The sequence below is a fragment of the Impatiens glandulifera genome, chromosome 2 (genome assembly GCF_907164915.1).
Source record: "Impatiens glandulifera chromosome 2, dImpGla2.1, whole genome shotgun sequence".
In the NCBI taxonomy this organism is placed as follows: Eukaryota; Viridiplantae; Streptophyta; class Magnoliopsida; order Ericales; family Balsaminaceae; genus Impatiens; species Impatiens glandulifera.
In genome coordinates, this window is record NC_061863.1 from 18,973,883 (window position 1) to 18,993,725 (window position 19,843).

General features: G+C 30.2%; 4 protein-coding genes across 4 annotated transcripts; all 4 read left to right on the forward strand.

The window, feature by feature from the left end:
- Positions 1–6,115: 6,115 nt before the first annotated feature.
- On the forward strand, positions 6,116–6,589 carry LOC124927814 (protein RADIALIS-like 3). Its single transcript, XM_047468296.1, has one exon. It carries the CDS (start codon positions 6,181–6,183, stop codon positions 6,418–6,420), a length of 240 nt encoding a protein of 79 aa, XP_047324252.1. The 5' UTR covers positions 6,116–6,180; the 3' UTR covers positions 6,421–6,589.
- Positions 6,590–9,607: 3,018 nt separating this feature from the next.
- On the forward strand, positions 9,608–10,104 carry LOC124927848 (protein RADIALIS-like 3). The gene has a single exon (XM_047468330.1). The coding sequence runs from the start codon at positions 9,675–9,677 to the stop codon at positions 9,909–9,911; it is 237 nt and encodes a 78-aa protein (XP_047324286.1). The 5' UTR covers positions 9,608–9,674; the 3' UTR covers positions 9,912–10,104.
- Positions 10,105–13,048: 2,944 nt separating this feature from the next.
- Positions 13,049–13,353, forward strand: LOC124924457 (protein RADIALIS-like 3). The gene has a single exon (XM_047464494.1). The coding sequence runs from the start codon at positions 13,114–13,116 to the stop codon at positions 13,351–13,353; it is 240 nt and encodes a 79-aa protein (XP_047320450.1). The 5' UTR covers positions 13,049–13,113.
- Positions 13,354–19,032: 5,679 nt separating this feature from the next.
- Positions 19,033–19,272, forward strand: LOC124927804 (protein RADIALIS-like 3). The gene has a single exon (XM_047468282.1). The coding sequence runs from the start codon at positions 19,033–19,035 to the stop codon at positions 19,270–19,272; it is 240 nt and encodes a 79-aa protein (XP_047324238.1).
- The last annotated feature ends 571 nt before the right edge of the window (positions 19,273–19,843 follow it).

Consider the following 19,843-nt stretch of genomic DNA (forward strand, 5'->3'; position numbering starts at 1 on the left):
TAGATTTTGATCTGCCTCTGGACTTGCTATGGTCTCTTGATTGTTGTCAGTATTCAGCTCTTCCCCCGTTCTCTGTGACAAGGGCCTGTGCACTATTTGTATTAGTTGACTTCCTTCTTGTCTCCTCATTGAACAAGCTGCTAGTAACTATACTCATAGTAAGAACACCATTCGGAGCTGCATTACTGACTGTCACAACCAATTTCTCCCAACTGTCGGGCAATGATCCCAAGAGCAATAAAGCTTGCAACTCATCTTCTAAGGTCATATCCATCACTGACAATTGATTAATCAAGCTCTGGAAATCATTTAAATGCTCAGTAACACCTGCACCTTCTCTGAATTTCAGATTTCCTAACTTTCGAATCAGAAACGCTTTGTTACCTGCTGTTTTCTGCTCATACAATGACTCCAGCTTCTTCCACAACTCATGTGCACTCTTTTCACTTGCTACATGGTGGTACACGCTATCATCAAGCCACTGTCTGATTGTGCCAACTGCTTTCCTGTTCAATTTTGTCCAATCACTGTCAGACATATCTTTTGGCTTCGCACTATCTCCTTCAACCGGCTCATACAAGTCTTTACAGTAAAGGATATCCTCCATCTTGGATTTCCAAATCTGCCAGTTATTATTTGTCAACATGATCATTGTGCTATTGCCTTCCATCTCAACCTAAAAAGCACTCTTCAAAATAAACCTAAACAGCTCTGATACCACTTGTTGGGAATTTTGAAATGAAGATTACTTTTATACTGTAATCTAGCAATGTGAGATGGGTAAATGCACAGGTTATCCAAGTCTAAAATAGAAGATCAAACACAAAACAAAACAACACCAGATTTACGTGGAAAACCCTCTCAACTTGGAGGGTAAAAAACCACGGGGCCAATCAACAAATTTCACTATGAGCAAAAAAAACAGATACAAATGTTCTTCTCAACTTTAAACCCAAAGTTGAGGCATACAAACAGAGAAAACCAGATTCATTCAGACTTAAGCTAGTCTAGATATAAGATAACAAGAGATTGAAACCTGAAGGTGAAAATGTAAGAGATCTACGTCATTCTTCTCTTCTTCTTCCTCTGTTTCTTCTCTTCTTTCCAGAATGACTTCTCTCTCTAGAAGTGATAGAATGAGCAGCATTCTTAGGGTTTTGCTTGTTTTATTAAATGCCTAATTGGGCTGGACCCAAAGGCCCAACATTCAATACCTATGTTTGGAAAAATGATAGAATTGTAATTCAATTCCAATTCCTATGTTTGAGAAAATGATAGAATTGTAATTCAATTCTAATTCCAATGTTTGTAAAATAAAATATCGGTTCAAAATGTTAACTTTTAAAATATGTTTTCACGTTTTGACACGTTTAATACGTTTTTGACATTTTTCACACGTTTTAACACGTTTTTCACACATTTTCACGTTTTTCACGTTTTTCAAACGTTTTTCACATGTTTTTCACGTTTTTCACACGTTTTTCACGTTTTCACGTTTTTCACACGTTTTCACGTTTTTCACGTTTTTCACACGTTTTAACACGTTTTTTTTACACATTTTCACGTTTTTTACGCGTTTTAACACGTTTTCACATTTTTCACACATTATAACACGTTTTTCACATTTTTCACACATTTTTCACGTTTTTCACACGTTTTCACACGTTTTTCATGTTTTCACGTTTTTCACACGTTTTAATACATTTTTCACGTTTTACACGTTTTTCACATGTTTTAACACGTTTTAACACATTTTCACGTTTTTTACACGTTTTAACACGTTTTTCACGTTCTTCACACGTTTTAACAAGTTTTTCATGTTTTTCACACATCTTTCATGTTTTTTACATGTTTTTCACATGTTTTTAACACGTTTTCACGTTTTTTACACATTTTAATACATTTTTTTACACGTTATCACGTTTTTACACATGTTTTACACATTTTTGGCACATTTAACATGTTTTTGACATTTTTAATACGTTTAACATGTTTTACACACGTTTTGATATGTTTAAAACGTGTTAAACCTATCAAAAACATAAAAACATGTTAAACGTATCAAAAATGTGTTAAATGTGTCAAATAAGTGAAAAACTTGTTAAACGTGCCAAAACGTGAAAAACGTGTTAAAACGTGTTAAACGTGTTAAATGTGTTAAAAATGTGTCAAACGTGTCAAAAACGTAAAAAACATGTGAAACGTGTCAACAACGTGTTAAACGTGTTAAAAACGTTTTAAACGTGTTAAAAACATGAAAACGTGTCAAAAACGTGTTAAACGTTTCAAACATGTGAAAATCTTGTTAAACATGCAAAAACGTGAAAAACGTGTTAAACGTGTAAAAAATGTGGTAAACGTGTCAAAAACATAAAAAAAGTGTTAATTGTGTTAAAAACGTGAAAACATGTTAAACGTGTCAAAAACGTAAAAAAAACGTGTTAAATGTGTCAAAAACGTGAAAACGTGTTAAACGTGTCAAAAACGTGTTAAATATGTGAAAAACTTGTTAAACGTGCCAAAACGTGTTAAACATGTCAAAAATGTGGTAAACGTGTCAAAAACGTAAAAAAATGTGTTAACTGTGTTAAAAACGTGAAAACGTGTTAAACGTGTCAAAAACGTGTTAAATATGTGAAAAACTTGTTAAACGTGCAAAAACGTGAAAAACATGTCAAAATGTGGTAAACATGTCAAAAACGTAAAAAAAACGTGTTAAATGTTTCAAAAACGTGAAAACACGTTAAACATGTCAAAAACGTAAAAAAACGTGTGAAATGTGTCAAAAACGTGAAAACGTGTTAAACGCGTCAAAAACATGTTAAATATGTGAAAAACTTGTTAAACGTGCCAAAACGTGCAAAATGTGCCAAAATATAAAAAACGTGTGAAACGTGTCAAAAACGTGTTAAACGTGTTAAAAACGTGAAAATCATATTAAACGTGTCAAAAACGTGTTAAACGTGTCAAAACGTGTTAAACGTGTCAAAGACATGAAAAACGTGCTAAATGTGTCAAAAACGTGTTAAACATGTCAAGGACGTGAACAATGTGTTATATGTGTCAAAACGTGTTAAACGTGTCAAAAACGTGTTAAACGTGACAAAAACGTGTTAAACGTGCCAAAAACGTGTTAAACGTGTTAAAAACGTGAAAATCATGTTAAACGTGTCAAAAACGTATTAGACGTGTCAAGGACATGAAAAACGTGTTAAATGTGTCAAAAACGTGTTGAACGTGCCAGAAACGTGTTAAACGTGCCAAAAACGTGTTAAACGTGCCAAAATATGAAAATATGTTAAACGTGTAAAAAACGTGTCAAACGTGTTTAATGTGTGAAAAACGTGTTAAACATGTCAAAAACATGAAAAACGTGTTAATTTGGAATTATAATTCCGACCTAAAAAGATAGGAATTGAGAACTATCAAATTACACTATATTGAATTCCATTGGAATTCTAATTCCAATTCCAATTCTTAATATTAAAGTATCTAACAAACATAAGAATTGGAATTGGACCCTCCAATTTCAATTCCAATGCCAATTCCAGGGTTATCAAACACACCCTAATAGTATTTGATTATAGATATAGAAAATAATTACACAATACAAGAAGATGAAAGTTTCAAAATATAAAATAATTTAAGAAAGAAATATGTAAAGAAAGCATCAAAATAAGAAATGTAACTAATCTAAATTTTGGAATGAATGATGAATTTTATTTTTTGAAAAATGTGTGATTTTTAATTTAACCCCGTTTTGTGGTGGAGATCACTACCAAATGGATAAAATTTTGGGGTTAAAACTCCAAGCCACGTAATTTTTTTATAAAAAGCATAACTCACACACTTAAAAAAAAATTAACTGAAACTTTAACAACATTCAAATGTTTACATATTCTAAATCTTACACGTTCCCAAATAATTGAAGCCTCTGTTCGGTTACGTTATGCCACCAATTCCCAAAAGAAATGCGGATACAACTTGGAAGTAACCAAACACAATTCATATTTTTTGTCGCGGTAGTCCAAACGTGTCTCGAAACTCACAAAACATGAGTAATTGTATCAATATTTATTTTCTAACTTTCATCTTCTTAATCCAATTAAAACTATTACGTCGAACTCTTCAAACGTCGACTTGGAATCGAGGGCGCCTCGAGCTTGAACCTAATCAAGGCGTCTTTTGGTATGACTTCAATTCTCGAGGATGATATGTTTCTCTATGGAACGGATTTAAAACAACATTTATCATGCCAATTTATAAGTGTATTAGACCCTTAGTCGATGAAGGAATCTGATGACTCGTTAATGGTCGGTCGGTTAATATTGAGAATTCAATGTTTGTTGCACTAAACACATCATAAGAACCCACACAAATAGCAAATAGGGAGGATACATGTATTTGATTGTTTGGAATGCCAAAGAATATACAAAATCATGATCTTATTAGTTGGGCCAGTAATGATTTTTGAAAATTTATTGAGCTCGATGAGAACACGAACACCCTGTTATGGTAGAAAATCGATTGGATTAGAATTAGGGTGCATCACTCCGATTCATATATTTGTTACCCATAATTCATTTGTGCTGAAAACGGAACAAAAGTGTATAAGGTGATGGTATAGCCCGAATGTCATATTATCGTGTCTCTTTCATCGGGAATAAACATATCGATCTGCCCGTGTTGAAGCCATCAACTTCGTTTTGGTAAACACAAGAGTCAATGAAAAAATATTAAGTAAGCTATTTTGGGTGTAAACTTTAATGTTAAAAACCCAAGGACAATAATGCATAAAATGTCGAGGCTTCGAGCTTGTATAAAGAAACATTAACATCCATATAGCAACTACAAAAATGAGAAGTATTTTTAGATGGATAATTTTTTTCAAAAAATCTATTTCTATGGTAGCAGAGAAATGTGTATCTAAATATTCAATTAATATAATTTGGAATAAAAGAAAAAAAAAGAAAAAGTGCAGCCTCAATATTCTAAAGCTATACATTTAGAGGGAGGGGTTCACCTAGCTACCTAGAGAACAAGATACATCTAATCATCATCCATCAATTAGACATCACATAAATATCTTTATTTTTTTCATCATATAAAATATATATAATATTGAAAGATAGAATAAGAAGGATATAAGTGGCCAAGTTTATTCTCATCAGTTGAATAAACTTCACTAACGCGATTCACTAACGCGATTCACTAACGCGACGTATATGCACTGATTATCACAACTATACATATGCTGAAATCTGAGCTAGAACACCCTATTTTTATTATTTTTTCTAAAATAGTTAAATGATAATAAAATGTTGAGATTTTTGTAAGTATACAAGGACACAAAGTATATATAACATAAGAGAAAATAAAATAAAAATGCCACAAAACAAAATCAAGTAATCTAGCGTATTATCGAGCATCTATGTGCTCGAGAAATATGATTACGCTCCCACAGTTTTTAGTGATACAATTCAGTCGAAAACAATCTGAAGATACAATAATTTCTTTTGAGCCTAATCAAAATAATTACTCAAAAATTAAGACACCTATATCAGTTGTCTCAACCAGTGAATCTCAACCCTATTCTAAAATAGACTCTAATACCAGCCACATGGACAATACAAAACATGTGAGATACAATTCAATCTCCACAAGTCACATATTGCGACGACTTATTATAATACAATAGTGTTTTTCATCCACACGTCATTCTCACAATATTTAAATTTTTTTTTTATCAATTTTTCAAAATAAGTTGATGATTTTCTTAATAATATTTAGCCGTTAAAACTGAAAACTGAATAGTGAAGAAATCTTATAACTATTTATTGTTTTCTAAAATCTTATATATTTTCCCTCTTGCAATAATTCCCTTATTTGTGGGAAATCTAATAATTTTGTGGTTGGTAAGGAAACGAGTCATTCGGATCTTTACTTATTCCTTGTTCTTCTTACCCTATTATCTCTTTTTATTTTTTTATATTATAGAATATGAAATTCTCACCCACCAACTTGCATAGGTCCTGATGAATCCCACATTCTCTTCTCCAAATTAAGCATTATATAAACACCCAATTCCATCCAACTTCTTCACACCACCAATTACTCTATCCTTTTAATAATAATCAATCTGTTTCTCGAGTTCAAAGTCGAGTACTCAATATATACATCATGGCTTCGAGTTCAATGAGTTTAAGAAGGTCAACATGGACGGCCCAAGAGAACAAGCTCTTCGAGAGGGCCTTGGCACGTTACGATACTGAAACACCCAACAGGTGGCACAACATTGCCATGGCCGTGGGCGGCAAGACTGCGGAAGACTGCAAGTTTCACTTCCAGATTCTTCTAGATGATCTATACCAAATCGAGTCCGGCCGTGTTCCCTTTCCCAATTACATGCATTCATCATGATCGATGATCAGCTACCGATTGCATTAGATGGCTAAACAACTATGTCTGACCATCAAGAAAGGCCCCTAATTACCCCAACCACTAATTCATCTCCTTTTTTATTTTAATTAATTTAAGTTGTATTCGCAAAGTGCATGCGCATTCTCAATTTCTTAAACTATTAATCCATTTCAACACTATGAATCTTGCTCCACATTTCATTATAAGTTTTATATATAAAATGATATGGAGTTGGGTCTTTTTATTTATATTTTTGATTTTAAATATTTAGTTTATGTATTTATATTATATTAAAATAATTATCGTAAAATTGAAACTTAAAAATAATAAAATCATCTACAGAATAAACATATATATCGGCATTTTATGTGTTTGTAAATATTATTATCGACGCATATTAATCATATACCGACGTAATCTTATGTGTCAGTACAAATTATTACTGACACATAAATAAAAATGTTATATTTAAATATATTAGAATTTGTAATTTAAAAAACAAATTGTTAAAAATATTTTTAAATTATCATTGAGTTTAATAATTATAAATTTATTATATTTATATATAAAAATCAAATAATTAATTTTATTAAAATTTTAAATCAAATTTTAATTATAATTTCAATTATTATTAATTTTTATTTTAAATAAAAAATTAAGTGAAAATACAAAATATTTATTAAAAATAAATAAATTTTAAGACTATATATTTTTGACTGAAATTCACTTAAAGAAACTAAAGTAAAAGGAAGCTTGACAAAGAAGGTTGAAATTGCTAATAGTTGAAAAGTGTGGATAATACAAGAATCGAGCACTAACATCTGTCGCTAAAACTAAAATCATAGACTAAAAAGTGTTTCTAAATACTAAAATCAGCGGTTAAAAAGCGTCAATTAAAATTCTTAAATTCCTAAGTGTCACTACAAGTTTACATACATATCTTCTGACGCAATTTTCTCTTTTTTCACCTATATATAGTTATATATATACAATAAGACCATCTATATAACAAATATAAAAATTTAAATACAAAACAAATAAAAGAATGCAAATCTAATTCTATTACAGCTCCGAAAGAGATTCATATATTCAAATCATATCATTTGGAATAAATGAAAAAAAGTGTGTACCCTAAATATTCCAAAGTTATACTTTCAAGGGGGTTCACCTAGCTAGATTGTATTCCTTGTGAGAACAAGATTCATTTAATCATTGATCAACTTAATTAGACATCTCACAAATTTCTTTTTTTAATCACACATATATTACTTTTTGAAAAGTTATATATTTTTTTCAATAATTTCCGGGTGGAGTTGGATACGAAGGAATAATAAAAAAAAAATCAAATTAACATAAATTATAAAAAAAATCCAACAAGATCGGAAATCACACAAATTTCTACCGGTAGCACCATCTATATGTTTGCACTGATCTCTACCATATATAAATTTACTCTAATTTTATTATTTTCTCTTTTTTACTTTTTATTGATTAACTTATCATTTTTTTTTTTCACTTAATATTTTCTCATCAATTAAAAATTAAAAATAATTAAACAAAATGAAAAGTCATTTTACTGATCACTCTTTAAGTTATGTTTTTTTTTAATAAAGCTTTTATTCAGTAGTAAAAATAAATAAATTATCATAAATAAAAATTAAAATTAAACATAAGAAAATAATAGATAAGAAAGTATCTCAATAAAACTTAAAAAATTTTGATAACAATTTTAATTGTGATGATATAATAATATATAATTATAAATTTTACCCACATTTTCATTAAATTATAATATAATAATACTAAATATGTAAATTACAAATTCATTAAATTTCTACCCACTTTTCGCGTCTACTTTCTCAAATTACCCACACTTCCCATTTCTTTCCCCAAAGTACTAACCATTTTCTATTTTTACATTAACATTCTTAAATTAATAGTCTTTCTAAATTTATTTAGATTTTCATTCAACAAATAAATTATTTAATTTTATAAATTATTAACTTATTTTATTCAGATAATTATTTAAAAGTTTTAAAATATTTTAAATAATTGATATTCAAATTATTATTTCTAAAACTATGTACATGTTAAAATTTATATCTACACACCTTACATATTTAACATATTAATTAATTTTTTAAATAACATATTTAACACATTTAAGTTTTCTAAATTAAAATAAATTAATAATCTTATTTTATATTTTTACTAACAATATAATTTAATATAAATATAAATAATTAATTAATTAACATTAGTGTGTCAAGATACGACATGACAGACATGCAAATGAGCATCGACACAACACGACACGAATAAACTCGTGGACACGACATGAAAGAGGTGAATCATAATATTTTAATTGGATCAAGACACGACACGTCACGCATAAGATTGATACACGATACGATACGATATTGAAAGTCTAACACGACTTGCCCGAATCGAATACGACCGTTTATACACGCTTCCCAACTCTACAACCAATCAATAATATGTCGTGATAAAAATATCACAAAAAAATATATGAGATAGAAAAGAAGAAAACCTAGAAGGAAATTAAGCTCAACCTGGTTAGGTTAGAAGGAGGACCATAAATAAACCGACTTATGAAGTAATGGAATAAAGAGTCAATTGGTCCAAACCTTGGCTTTGGAGAGATCTTTATACCACACCAATTTAATATATATATATATATATATATATATATATATATATATATATATATATATATATATATATATATATATATATATATATTAGTGAGTGAAAAGAGGCAGAATTATATTTTCTTTGATCTAGCCGGACCCCATTTATCTATCTATTTTTAGATATGGAGTTCATGCAACAAAACTAACTTTACCGGCGCATAATAATATACGCCGCAAAAAGTACATGTTAGATACCGACGCTTAAATGTAATATTTTTGATATTGGAATGAAGGTGGTGATTCTGTGGTTGTTAAGGGGACGAGTCACTTGGATTCTACATCTCATTTTTAAATTTCTTGTTAAGTATTCTCTTTCTCTCTACCAGCTTTTGGCTTAGAGAATCAAAAGATCAAAGTCTCTATGTGACCCCACCAACTTGGGTTCCTCAATCGATCCCACTTGCTTAATTTCTTTCCAAACAAACCAATATATAAACACTTAAATCCATGTCCAATTTCAATTCACAGCAAGCACCAAATATCACCTGCTTCATTATATATCTCTTTTTGTGTCTCTTTAATTCTTTCATATATTTATATATGGCTTCATTGAGTTCGAGAAGGTCAACCTGGACGGCCCAAGAAAACAAGGTGTTCGAGAGGGCTCTAGCACATTACGATACCGAAACACCCGACAGGTGGCACAACATTGCAAGGGCCGTGGGCGGTGGCAAGACGGCAGAAGACTGCAAGTCTCACTTCCAACTGCTTCTGGAAGATGTATGGAAAATCGAATCTGGTCGTGTTCCCTTTCCAAATTACATGCATTCATCATGAAAGGCCGCAGCCTTGCTTAATTCTGAAGAATACACGAAAGAACAAGTGTGGCCATTGTAAGGAAGGCCTCCACTTCTAATTCATCTACTTTTACTCTTTTATTCTATTTTAATGTCACTCTAATTAATTAAGTAACCTCTTCAATATATATTATATTGTGTATGGCCTGCATGATTTCTGCAGTTTATGTCAAGTTGAACTTAATTATTCTACTACCTTTTAAGAATATTTTCAATTTTGGATAACTAGCAGATTATATATATTACACAATGATTCATGATTTTTGTGATCAATATCACAAAATAAATAATAATTCGTAAAAATCAATTCGATACAAACATTAAAAATTCACCGAGAATTTGTGATCTATAAAATTAAAATAGGTCAAAACTAACGAAACATCAATAAAGAAAATCTCAAGACTCATAATACAACAATATGTGAACTTGGAAAGTCGGTATTCGACTTCATTATAAGCTCATCAACTTGTCTTTTCCGGGTGTACTTAAGTCGTTGTGCATAATATAACGTACTTAATGTCGTTATGCATAATAAAACCACGTTACCCAATATGTGATTGAGCTCGTAGATAATTTCATACTGAATTCATCAGTTTTTCGAAACGAATCTAAAAAAACTTATGAGTTAATTTTCATATTATATTTTAAAAATAGAAAATTTATTTTATCTATATCTTTGTTTTTCTAAAATCTCATGCGTTGTTTGGTTATTACATTTTTACTTTATTTTCCAATGAAATTTCTATTTTAAAGTATTATTGAATGACTATTTCAATATAAACAACAATCTAATAAGAGTAATAATAACAAATTTATAATATGATTCAATTTGAAGAAAACATATTAATTTTTAGAAAAAAGTAATATGGTTCAACTTGTAATAAGAGTAAAAGAAAATTAATAATATAATTCAATTACTAATAAGAGTAAAATAATATATTAATAATAGGATTTGATTAAGGATAAGTGGTCAAAATTTATAAAGATGAAAGCTTGAAAAAATATAAATAATTTAAGAAAAAAAAATGTAACTAATATAAGATATGGAATAAATGATGAAATGTTTGAGAAAAGATAAATAAAGAAATAAAAGAAATGGTTCAAAAAATTTATGTACATGTTAACAAGATAAAAAAATATAAAAAATATTAGAAGTATTTTTATTTTGTAATAAAATGTTAATGAAATGGGTTGAAGAATATGATTCATAAAATAATGTTAAATTATATGATAAATAAATAAAAAACAAAAAAAAATTCTGTACCATTTATGCATGTTAATTAATTACTGAACATTTTTTATATAGAGAGATCATGAACAGAAGATCACCTTTCATCCAGCATCCATATAAGGAATTTACCCACGCTAGCTAAAATAAATTATGTAGGTAAATTTATTTTATTTTATTATTTTTTAACATAATTAATTTAGCAACTTAATTCTATTTATTTTTGTCCATATTTTTTTACCATTTTCAGACATTAATAATTTTGAAAGAAAATGATCAACTTAATCCATGATAGTTACAATATTATACATTGCATGCATCTTTTTTTTTCTCTGGTTCAAGAACTCATATTGATATAAATCAAAATGCATACATTCAGTTTATCTTAAAAATCACTAGGCAACTAATACATGAAGATTATAATAATTTTAAAAAAATTGAGATACAAAAATATATTTTGTACATAAATCCAATAAAACCGCTTCATAAATCCGTTTTCAATTTATAACATGTTTAAAAGAAAATACAAAACTTGTTTCCGCTATATACAATTAATGAAAATAAACTTACTCTAGTAATTAGTAGTCTTGTTTCCCTTTTTTAAGTAAAATATATAAAATATTCAAACAATGAGAGACTGAATATATATCACAAAATTAAGCTTGATAAGAAATTAAACAGACTTTTTTGGGGTAAACTTTAAAGTCAAAAAACCTAAGGATTAACTATGCATGCATAACACGTCAAGGGTTCGAGCTTGTCCTAAAAAATATTAACATAACTATATTAACTACAAAAATGTGAAGTTTATTTAGATGGATAATATTTAAAAAAAAATTACAAATCTGTTTCTGTGGCAGCAGAGAAAGACATGTCTAAATATTCAATTCATGTCCATCAGAATAAAAGAAAAGTGAAGCCTCAATATTCTAAAGCTTTACTTTAGAGGAAGGGGTTCACCTATAGAACAAGTGACATCTAATCATCGGTCGATTTAATAAATTAGACATCACATAAATATAAATATATATATATATATATATATATATATATATATATATATATATATATATATTTATTGTAAATGAGAATAAGAAGGATATAAGTGGCCAGGTAATTCATTTTCATCAGTTGGAATAAAATTGACTAAACTGATGTACATGCACTTGATGCCACAAATATGCATATGATATAATATGAGTACAAAATTATAGTAAGATAGCCATATAAAATTAATCGGGATGGGATGGTTATTCAAAAATTAAAGTGCAGTCGTATTATTTTTCTAATACACACTTCTAAACTCTGTACTCAAAACATTTAGACATTACCCAATTAATCTCAATTATACTTCACAAAATATTATTCTAGAAACCAACCACTCCAATATTAAAAAAAAGACGAGACACCAATTTTACCATAAGACATTTTTATTAAAAAATTGACATAATACAATATTTTTTTATCATTACTTGGTTATACTCTTAAATGCTTTATTTTTATCAATTTCTCAAAATTAATGGATGGTTTTTACTCTACAAAAATTAAATAAAATGATGATTTTCTTAATAATATTTAGCCGTGAAAACTGAATAGTGAGGTAAACTTTAAAGTTTATTTTATCTTTTCTAAAAGTAGAATACATACTCTTGCATTAATTCCATTATTTCTTATTTGTGGGAATCTATTGATTTTGTGGTTTGTAAGGAAGCGAGTCATTGCTCTTTTCTTCTTCTTAATTCCCCATTTCTTTTCATTTTTTTATTATAGAATATGAAATTCTCACCCACCAACTTGCTTAGGTCCTGATGAATCCCACATTCTCTTCTCCAAATTAAGCATTATATAAACACCCAATTCCATCCAACTTCTTCACACCACCAATTACTCTATCCTTTTAATAATAATCAATCTGTTTCTCGAGTTCAAAGTCTGAGTACTCAATATATACATCATGGCTTCGAGTTCAATGAGTTCAAGAAGGTCAACATGGACGGCCCAAGAGAACAAGCTCTTCGAGAGGGCCTTGGCACGTTACGATACTGAAACACCCAACAGGTGGCACAACATTGCCATGGCCGTGGGCGGCAAGACTGCGGAAGACTGCAAGTCTCACTTCCAGATTCTTCTAGATGATCTCTACCAAATTGAGTCCGGCCGTGTTCCCTTTCCCAATTACATGCATTCATCATGATCGATGATCAGCTACCGATTGCATTAGATGACTAAACAAGTCTATCTGGCCATCAAGAAAGGCCACCTAATTACTCCACCACTAATTCATCTCCTTTTTTATTTTAATTAATTTAAGTTGTATTCGCAAAATGCATGCGCATACTCAATTTCTTAAACTATTAATCCATTTCAACACTATGAATCTGCCTTGCGCCCTCCACATTTCATTATAAGTATTATATATAGAATGATATGGAGTTGGGTCTTTATATTTATAATTTTGATTTTAAATATTTAGTTTAAGTATTTATAATGTATTAAAATAATTATTGTAAAATTGAAAAATAATAAAATCGTCTATAGAATAAACATATGGATCATATACCGGCGTAATCTTATGTGTCAGTAATATATATATATATATATATATATATATATATATATATATATTTTTTTTTTTTTAAAATTAATCCATGCAAAAGGATATAAATGAAAATTATTTCAGCTCAACGAAAAAAATATTACAAAATTGAAAGAAAAATTTAGAAAAAAAATAACACAAAATAATTCACTAATAATGAAACAAATTTCTTTTTTTAACGAGCACAGAAGTCTTAAAAAAGATCAATGAGTTGTCCAATTGTCTCAAACGTTTTATCCAATGAAACATCCCTGATATTCATAGAATTAATTTTTTTTATGGAATTAAAAGAGAACTAGCATTACACCTCACATCTATGGGGGAAATTTGATCAAATAATCCTGAAAAGGGTTGTTAGTTTAAAAATAACCTAGCCCAAAAAGTTTATGCAAAAGTAACATTTTTTCAAAAAATTTGACCATTTTACCCTTAATATACATATTTTTCTTTTTCTTTTCTCCCTGATTTTCTCTTCTCTTCTTTTCCTCTTCCCCCGGGCGACCGTTCCTATCCTCCTTCCCCGACTCTCCGAACGATCATTCCGAACGATCGATCGCCATTATTCCTCGACCGACCGACAAGCAAAGTCGAACGCTTCCTCGCATCAGCATTCACCATTAAGTGAGTTTTCGTGTTTTTTCCCTACTTGCATGCTGATCAGTATGATAGGTTTTAAGGTTTTAGAGTTTTAGGTGAATTTTTTTCTAAATAGTTTGAATGTGGTTTGAATGAGAATGGTTATTCTGAATGAATGTGTGAGAATCTTTCTATATATGACGTCCCACGCAAATTACATTTTCCGTGGGACGCAAACTTCAATTTTTGTCTCACGCAAATGGTAATTTGCGTCCCACGAAAAATGCAATTTGCATGGGACGAAAAATGAAATTTGCGTTCGTCACCTTCTTGTTGATATTATCCAAATCTATTTCTGAATCTTCAAAATATGGTAAATCCTTTTCTTCAGCTGGCATACTTGCTCCATCTGTGGTTTCTGCAGCATTGTAGGTAGTTCCTGGAAAGGTCTTGGTGCCTCCAGTTGTTGATCATGTCCTGGGACAAGCCCTAGATGCTTCGCAAGTACTTAAGGTATCATCATTTTTTTTTGTAAATGCACTTTCATGTCTTATACATGTAAATGCAGAGAAGTTATTAAGAGAAGTTATCATTTGATAGATTATTATTCTCCTTATTTTGGTTTCTTGTAGGAGCACGGTTTCTAAAGTTTATCCTACAATGTAGAATGTTACTGAACTTTCTTTTGATGATGTTACACCAAAAGACTCTAACTTTCCGTCAATTTAAGGTAGCAATAATTCTTTAGATGTTTATTAAAATGATATGAGAGTTATTTTTCTTTATCCTGTTCATCATTGTTTCTTGGTTCTCTAGGCCTAGCTGAAGCTGGACACATCTCAAGCAAGCTCTCAAGACATGATCTTTCTTCTTCATTGGAAGACGATGAAAGTTCCTTGTTTTTTTCACCTCAAAGGCTGACATTTGAATTGACAACAATAGTTTCGTCGCTTTTCTTTCTTTTTATTATTTTTTCTATTCCAGGATAGTCAAGAAAATAAATATAGTCGCACTACAAATATATGTACTAAAATAGAAGACATCCTTTTATTGTATGAATGGTAGCTCAAATGGTGATGTCTCAAATCCGATTTCTACTTAAAACACATTGATTAAAGTGGAGTGTCATAACCGTTAGCCTCCTGCACGGAAAATAAACAAAAAAATATGGGAATTCTAATTTTCCATTAAACTCTACTTCATTGTGCTGCATCAAGCAAAAAATATTTTTTATTCACTATGTATAATAAGCTGTACCTTACTTCCTTTTGCTTTTATGAACATATCCTACAACAACTTTCTGGTTTCATAGACATTAACAAGATCAACCCAGATGCCTGGCCTGCTATTGCTGCTGATGTGGCAGCGGGAGAACAAGGAATCATAGCTCTTGCATTTGGTAAGTTTCTCTATACCTTAATTTTCAACCTTAATTTAATTAACTTCAATTTAACTTTAGTTTCTTGAGCATATTCTTAAAAAATAGGCTACATCAGGCTGTTCCATCCAGATAAGCCTGTAACTAAGGCACACGCCGCAATTGCTCTTGCAACTAGCGAGGCTTCTGAAATAGTCAACGAAGAGCTTGCACGTATAGACGTAGAAGCTTTAGTAGAGAATTCCGTGACTGTACATAATGCATTATTAGCTGAGGTTGAGAGAGAGCTGTAAATGCTACTTTTGAAAAAGAGCTATTGTTAGAAAGACAGAAGATCGATGCCCTGGACAAAATGGCAGAGGAAGCAAGAATTGAATTGGAGAGGTTAAGAGCTGAAAGAGAGGTAGATAAAATTAACTTAATGAAAGAGAATATTGCTGTTGAGTTAGAAATGGATGTTCTCTCAAGGTTAAAGGCATGAAATAGAAGAACAGTTGGAGGGCCTATTGAGTAACAAAGTTGAGATATTATATATGCATAGAGATTAAAATGCATTAAATGAGAAACTTGAGTTTAACTTTTTAGTACATGTGTGATGAATAAATGTGGATTATGAGGTTATATTATGTTTATACAGTTATTGATATTGATCATGTTGATTGTAATAATAGTGGCTAATATTAAAGTTCAAGGTCTTCTGCATGGTTCTCATCAATTCTGAATGTGAATATTTTCTATGCATAAGAGATCAAATAAATAGCGATTTTACATAATAAAGATGTATATTTTGTTCTCATTAATTTTGGCATGTGCATAGTTTGTATGCATAAGAGAAAGAGATCAAATAAATAGCAATTTTACATAATAAAGTTGTATATTTTCAAAACACTAAACCATACATGTTGATATTGTGGTCATATTTTTTTTACCAACATAGTTAAAATCGAATAAATCGAAGAGAAGAGAAATAAAAAAAAATATAAAACCTGTTTCCGCAATATACAAATAATGAAAATAAACATACTCTAGTAAGTAGTCTTGTTTCCCATTTTTTTAGGTAAAACACAATTAAAAGAGTTGGAAAATATATAAAATATTCAAACTAGAGACAAATATCAAAATCAAGATTGATAAAAAATTAAATAGGTCATTTTGGGCGTAAACTTTAAAGTTAAAAACAAAAGGAATAACAATGCATATATAAATAACACGCCGCCGATGGTTCAAACTTGTACAAAGAAACATTGACATCCTTATAGCAACCACAAAAATGAGAAGTTTATTTAGATGGATTAATTATTTTCTCAAAAAAAATTGATAATCTGTTTCTGTGGCAGCAAAGAAAGACAGATCTAAATATTCATATCATTTGGAATAAAAAAAAAGTGCCGCCTCAATATTCTAAAGCTATACTTTTATAGGAAGGGGTTCACCTAGCTACTTAGAGAACATGATACATCTAATCAATTTCAATTTAATCAATTAAACATCATATAAATATTTTTTTTTCCTTATATCATATATATATATATATATTGAATTGGCCAGGTTTATTCTCATAGCTTGGAATAAGCTTGACTAAGTCCACCTATATGCACTCGTTAAGTAACGGATTTATGTAGGGTTCGGGTACCCAAATTTATATTTTTTTTTATCTAATTATTAAAAAAATGATAAAATTTACCTTTATCCACTAGTTTTATCCAAAATTTTCTCATTATGTTATTAAGTTCACCCAAATTATTTTCAAACCCACTCTAACTCTAAATCATGGATTCGTCCTTACTCGTTACTACAACTATATATATATATATGTTGAGTTAACATATTATTATTAATAATTTTTAAATAATTAATGATAATAATGAATGATAAGAGTTGCTTAAACATTACTGCACAATTATATAAAAAATAAAATAAAAATGTCATTAGACATAAAAAGAAGAAATAACATGTCATCCAACATATTATTGAGTATGTAGATCCTCCAGAAATGTGATTAATTAAGCTTCCCAATAGACTCCACATATAATTAAGCGGCTACAATACTTGAAAGTAAGGCGACTATTTTTTGATAACTATAAAAAAAACAATTGGGATGATTACTAAAAAAAATTAAAATACATCGTATTAGTTGTCTCAATCAAACTTCTATATCTTAAGAATTCAGATATCACTTAGTGACTCTCAATTATATTTCACAAAATATTATTCTAGATACCAACTCCCATACAATGAAAAAAAAGATGAGACACCGATTTCACCTCCTCAAGGCATAGAAAATAACGAATTGACATAATACAACAATTTTTTCATCAACATGTAATCATGTTATTTTATTCTTGAATATTTCTTTTATCAATTTCTCAAAATAAATTAATGATTTTCTTAATAATATTTATCCCTGAAAACTGAATAGTGAGGAATGCTTCAAACTTCTTTTTTTTTTCTTTTCTAAAACTTTTGCATTAATTCCCTTATTTCTTATTGGTACATGGGAATATAGTGATTTTGTGGCTTACAAGGAAACGAGTCATCTCTCTTTTCCTCTTCTTCTTACACTATTTCTTTTCATCTTTTATATGAATGAATATGAAATTCTCACCCATCAACTTGCTTAGGTCCTGATAAATCCACCTTCTCTTCTCCAAATTAAACCATTATATAAACACCCAATTCCATGTCCAACTTCTTCACAGAAGCAATTACTCTATCCTTATAATAATAATCTCTTTGTTTCTTGAGTTTAAAGAGTATTTCAATATATACATGTCTTCGAGTTCAATGAGTTCACGAAGGTCAACATGGACGGCCCAAGAGAATAAGCTCTCCGAGAGGGCTTTGGCATATTACGATACCGAAACACCTGACAGGTGGCACAACATTGCTAGGGCAGTGGGCGGCGGAAAGACGGCGGAAGAGTGCAAGTCTCACTTCCATATTCTTCTAGAAGATCTCTACCAAATTGAGTCCGGCCGTGTTCCCTTCCCTTACATGCAGTCATCATGATTCCATGATCAACTGCCTAGCTATCCTCGTTTCTCATCTTATATTACATGAATGAATATGTCTACTCCACCACTAATTCATTTCTCTTTTCCTCTTCTTCTTACACTATTTCTTTTCATTTTTTTATATGAATGAATATGAAATTCTCACCCATCAACTTGCTTAGGTCATGATGAATCCACCTTCTCTTCTCCAAATTAAACCATTATATAAACACCCAATTCCATGTCCAACTTCTTCACAGAAGCAATTACTCTATCCTTATAATAATAATCTCTTTGTTTCTTGAGTTTACAGAGTATTTCAATATATACATGGCTTCGAGTTCAATGAGTTCACGAAGGTCAACATGGACGGCCCAAGAGAATAAGCTCTTCGAGAGGGCTTTGGCATATTACGATACCAAAACACCCAACAGGTGGCACAACATTGCTAGGGCTGTGGGCGGCGGAAAGACGGCGGAAGAGTGCAAGTCTCACTTCCAGATTCTTCTAGAAGATCTCTACCAAATTGAGTCCGGCCGTATTCCCTTCCCTTACATGCAGTCATCATGATTCCATGCCTAGCTATCCTCGCTTCTCATCTTATATTACATGAATGAATATGTCTACTCCACCACTAATTCATTTTCTTTTTATTTTAATTAATCTCTATTTATCGATCTAATTCGTATGCGGAAACTGCATGCGCATTCTCAATTTCTTAATCCCCGTTCCAACACTATGTATCTGCCTTTCAGCACATTTTTATTATAAGTTTAATATATATAATAATAGGTTTTAAAATAACACCCAATGCAAGATGGAAAACAGGTCAGTTCTATTTCATTAAATAACTGTCCTACTTAAAATACCTAGAGCATCACCAAATTTAAAATTAAAAAACAAACGACAATATAGGAGATTGGATCGACATGATCCCAATGATGTGATTATCGCCTAATCCCTCGATAAAGCAAGTAAGTGCCTTCACCAAATGGTGGAGAATTTATTTTGTAGTTGTTTACTTAGAGACCAATATGTTGTCCCTTTTATTCACCTTGTTGCTTGTTGAAATGGTCCTATCCATTACAAATAAGTGAGCAAGGAGAGTTTCGAAAAGAAAACTTTGTAAACTCTAGATATG

Excerpts from the sequence above, each read along its gene's own strand:
- LOC124927804 (XM_047468282.1), top strand. The coding sequence starts at position 19,033 with ATGGCTTCGAGTTCAATGAGTTCACGAAGGTCAACATGGACGGCCCAA.
- LOC124927848 (XM_047468330.1), top strand. The coding sequence starts at position 9,675 with ATGGCTTCATTGAGTTCGAGAAGGTCAACCTGGACGGCCCAAGAAAAC.
- LOC124927814 (XM_047468296.1), top strand. The coding sequence starts at position 6,181 with ATGGCTTCGAGTTCAATGAGTTTAAGAAGGTCAACATGGACGGCCCAA.
- LOC124924457 (XM_047464494.1), top strand. The coding sequence starts at position 13,114 with ATGGCTTCGAGTTCAATGAGTTCAAGAAGGTCAACATGGACGGCCCAA.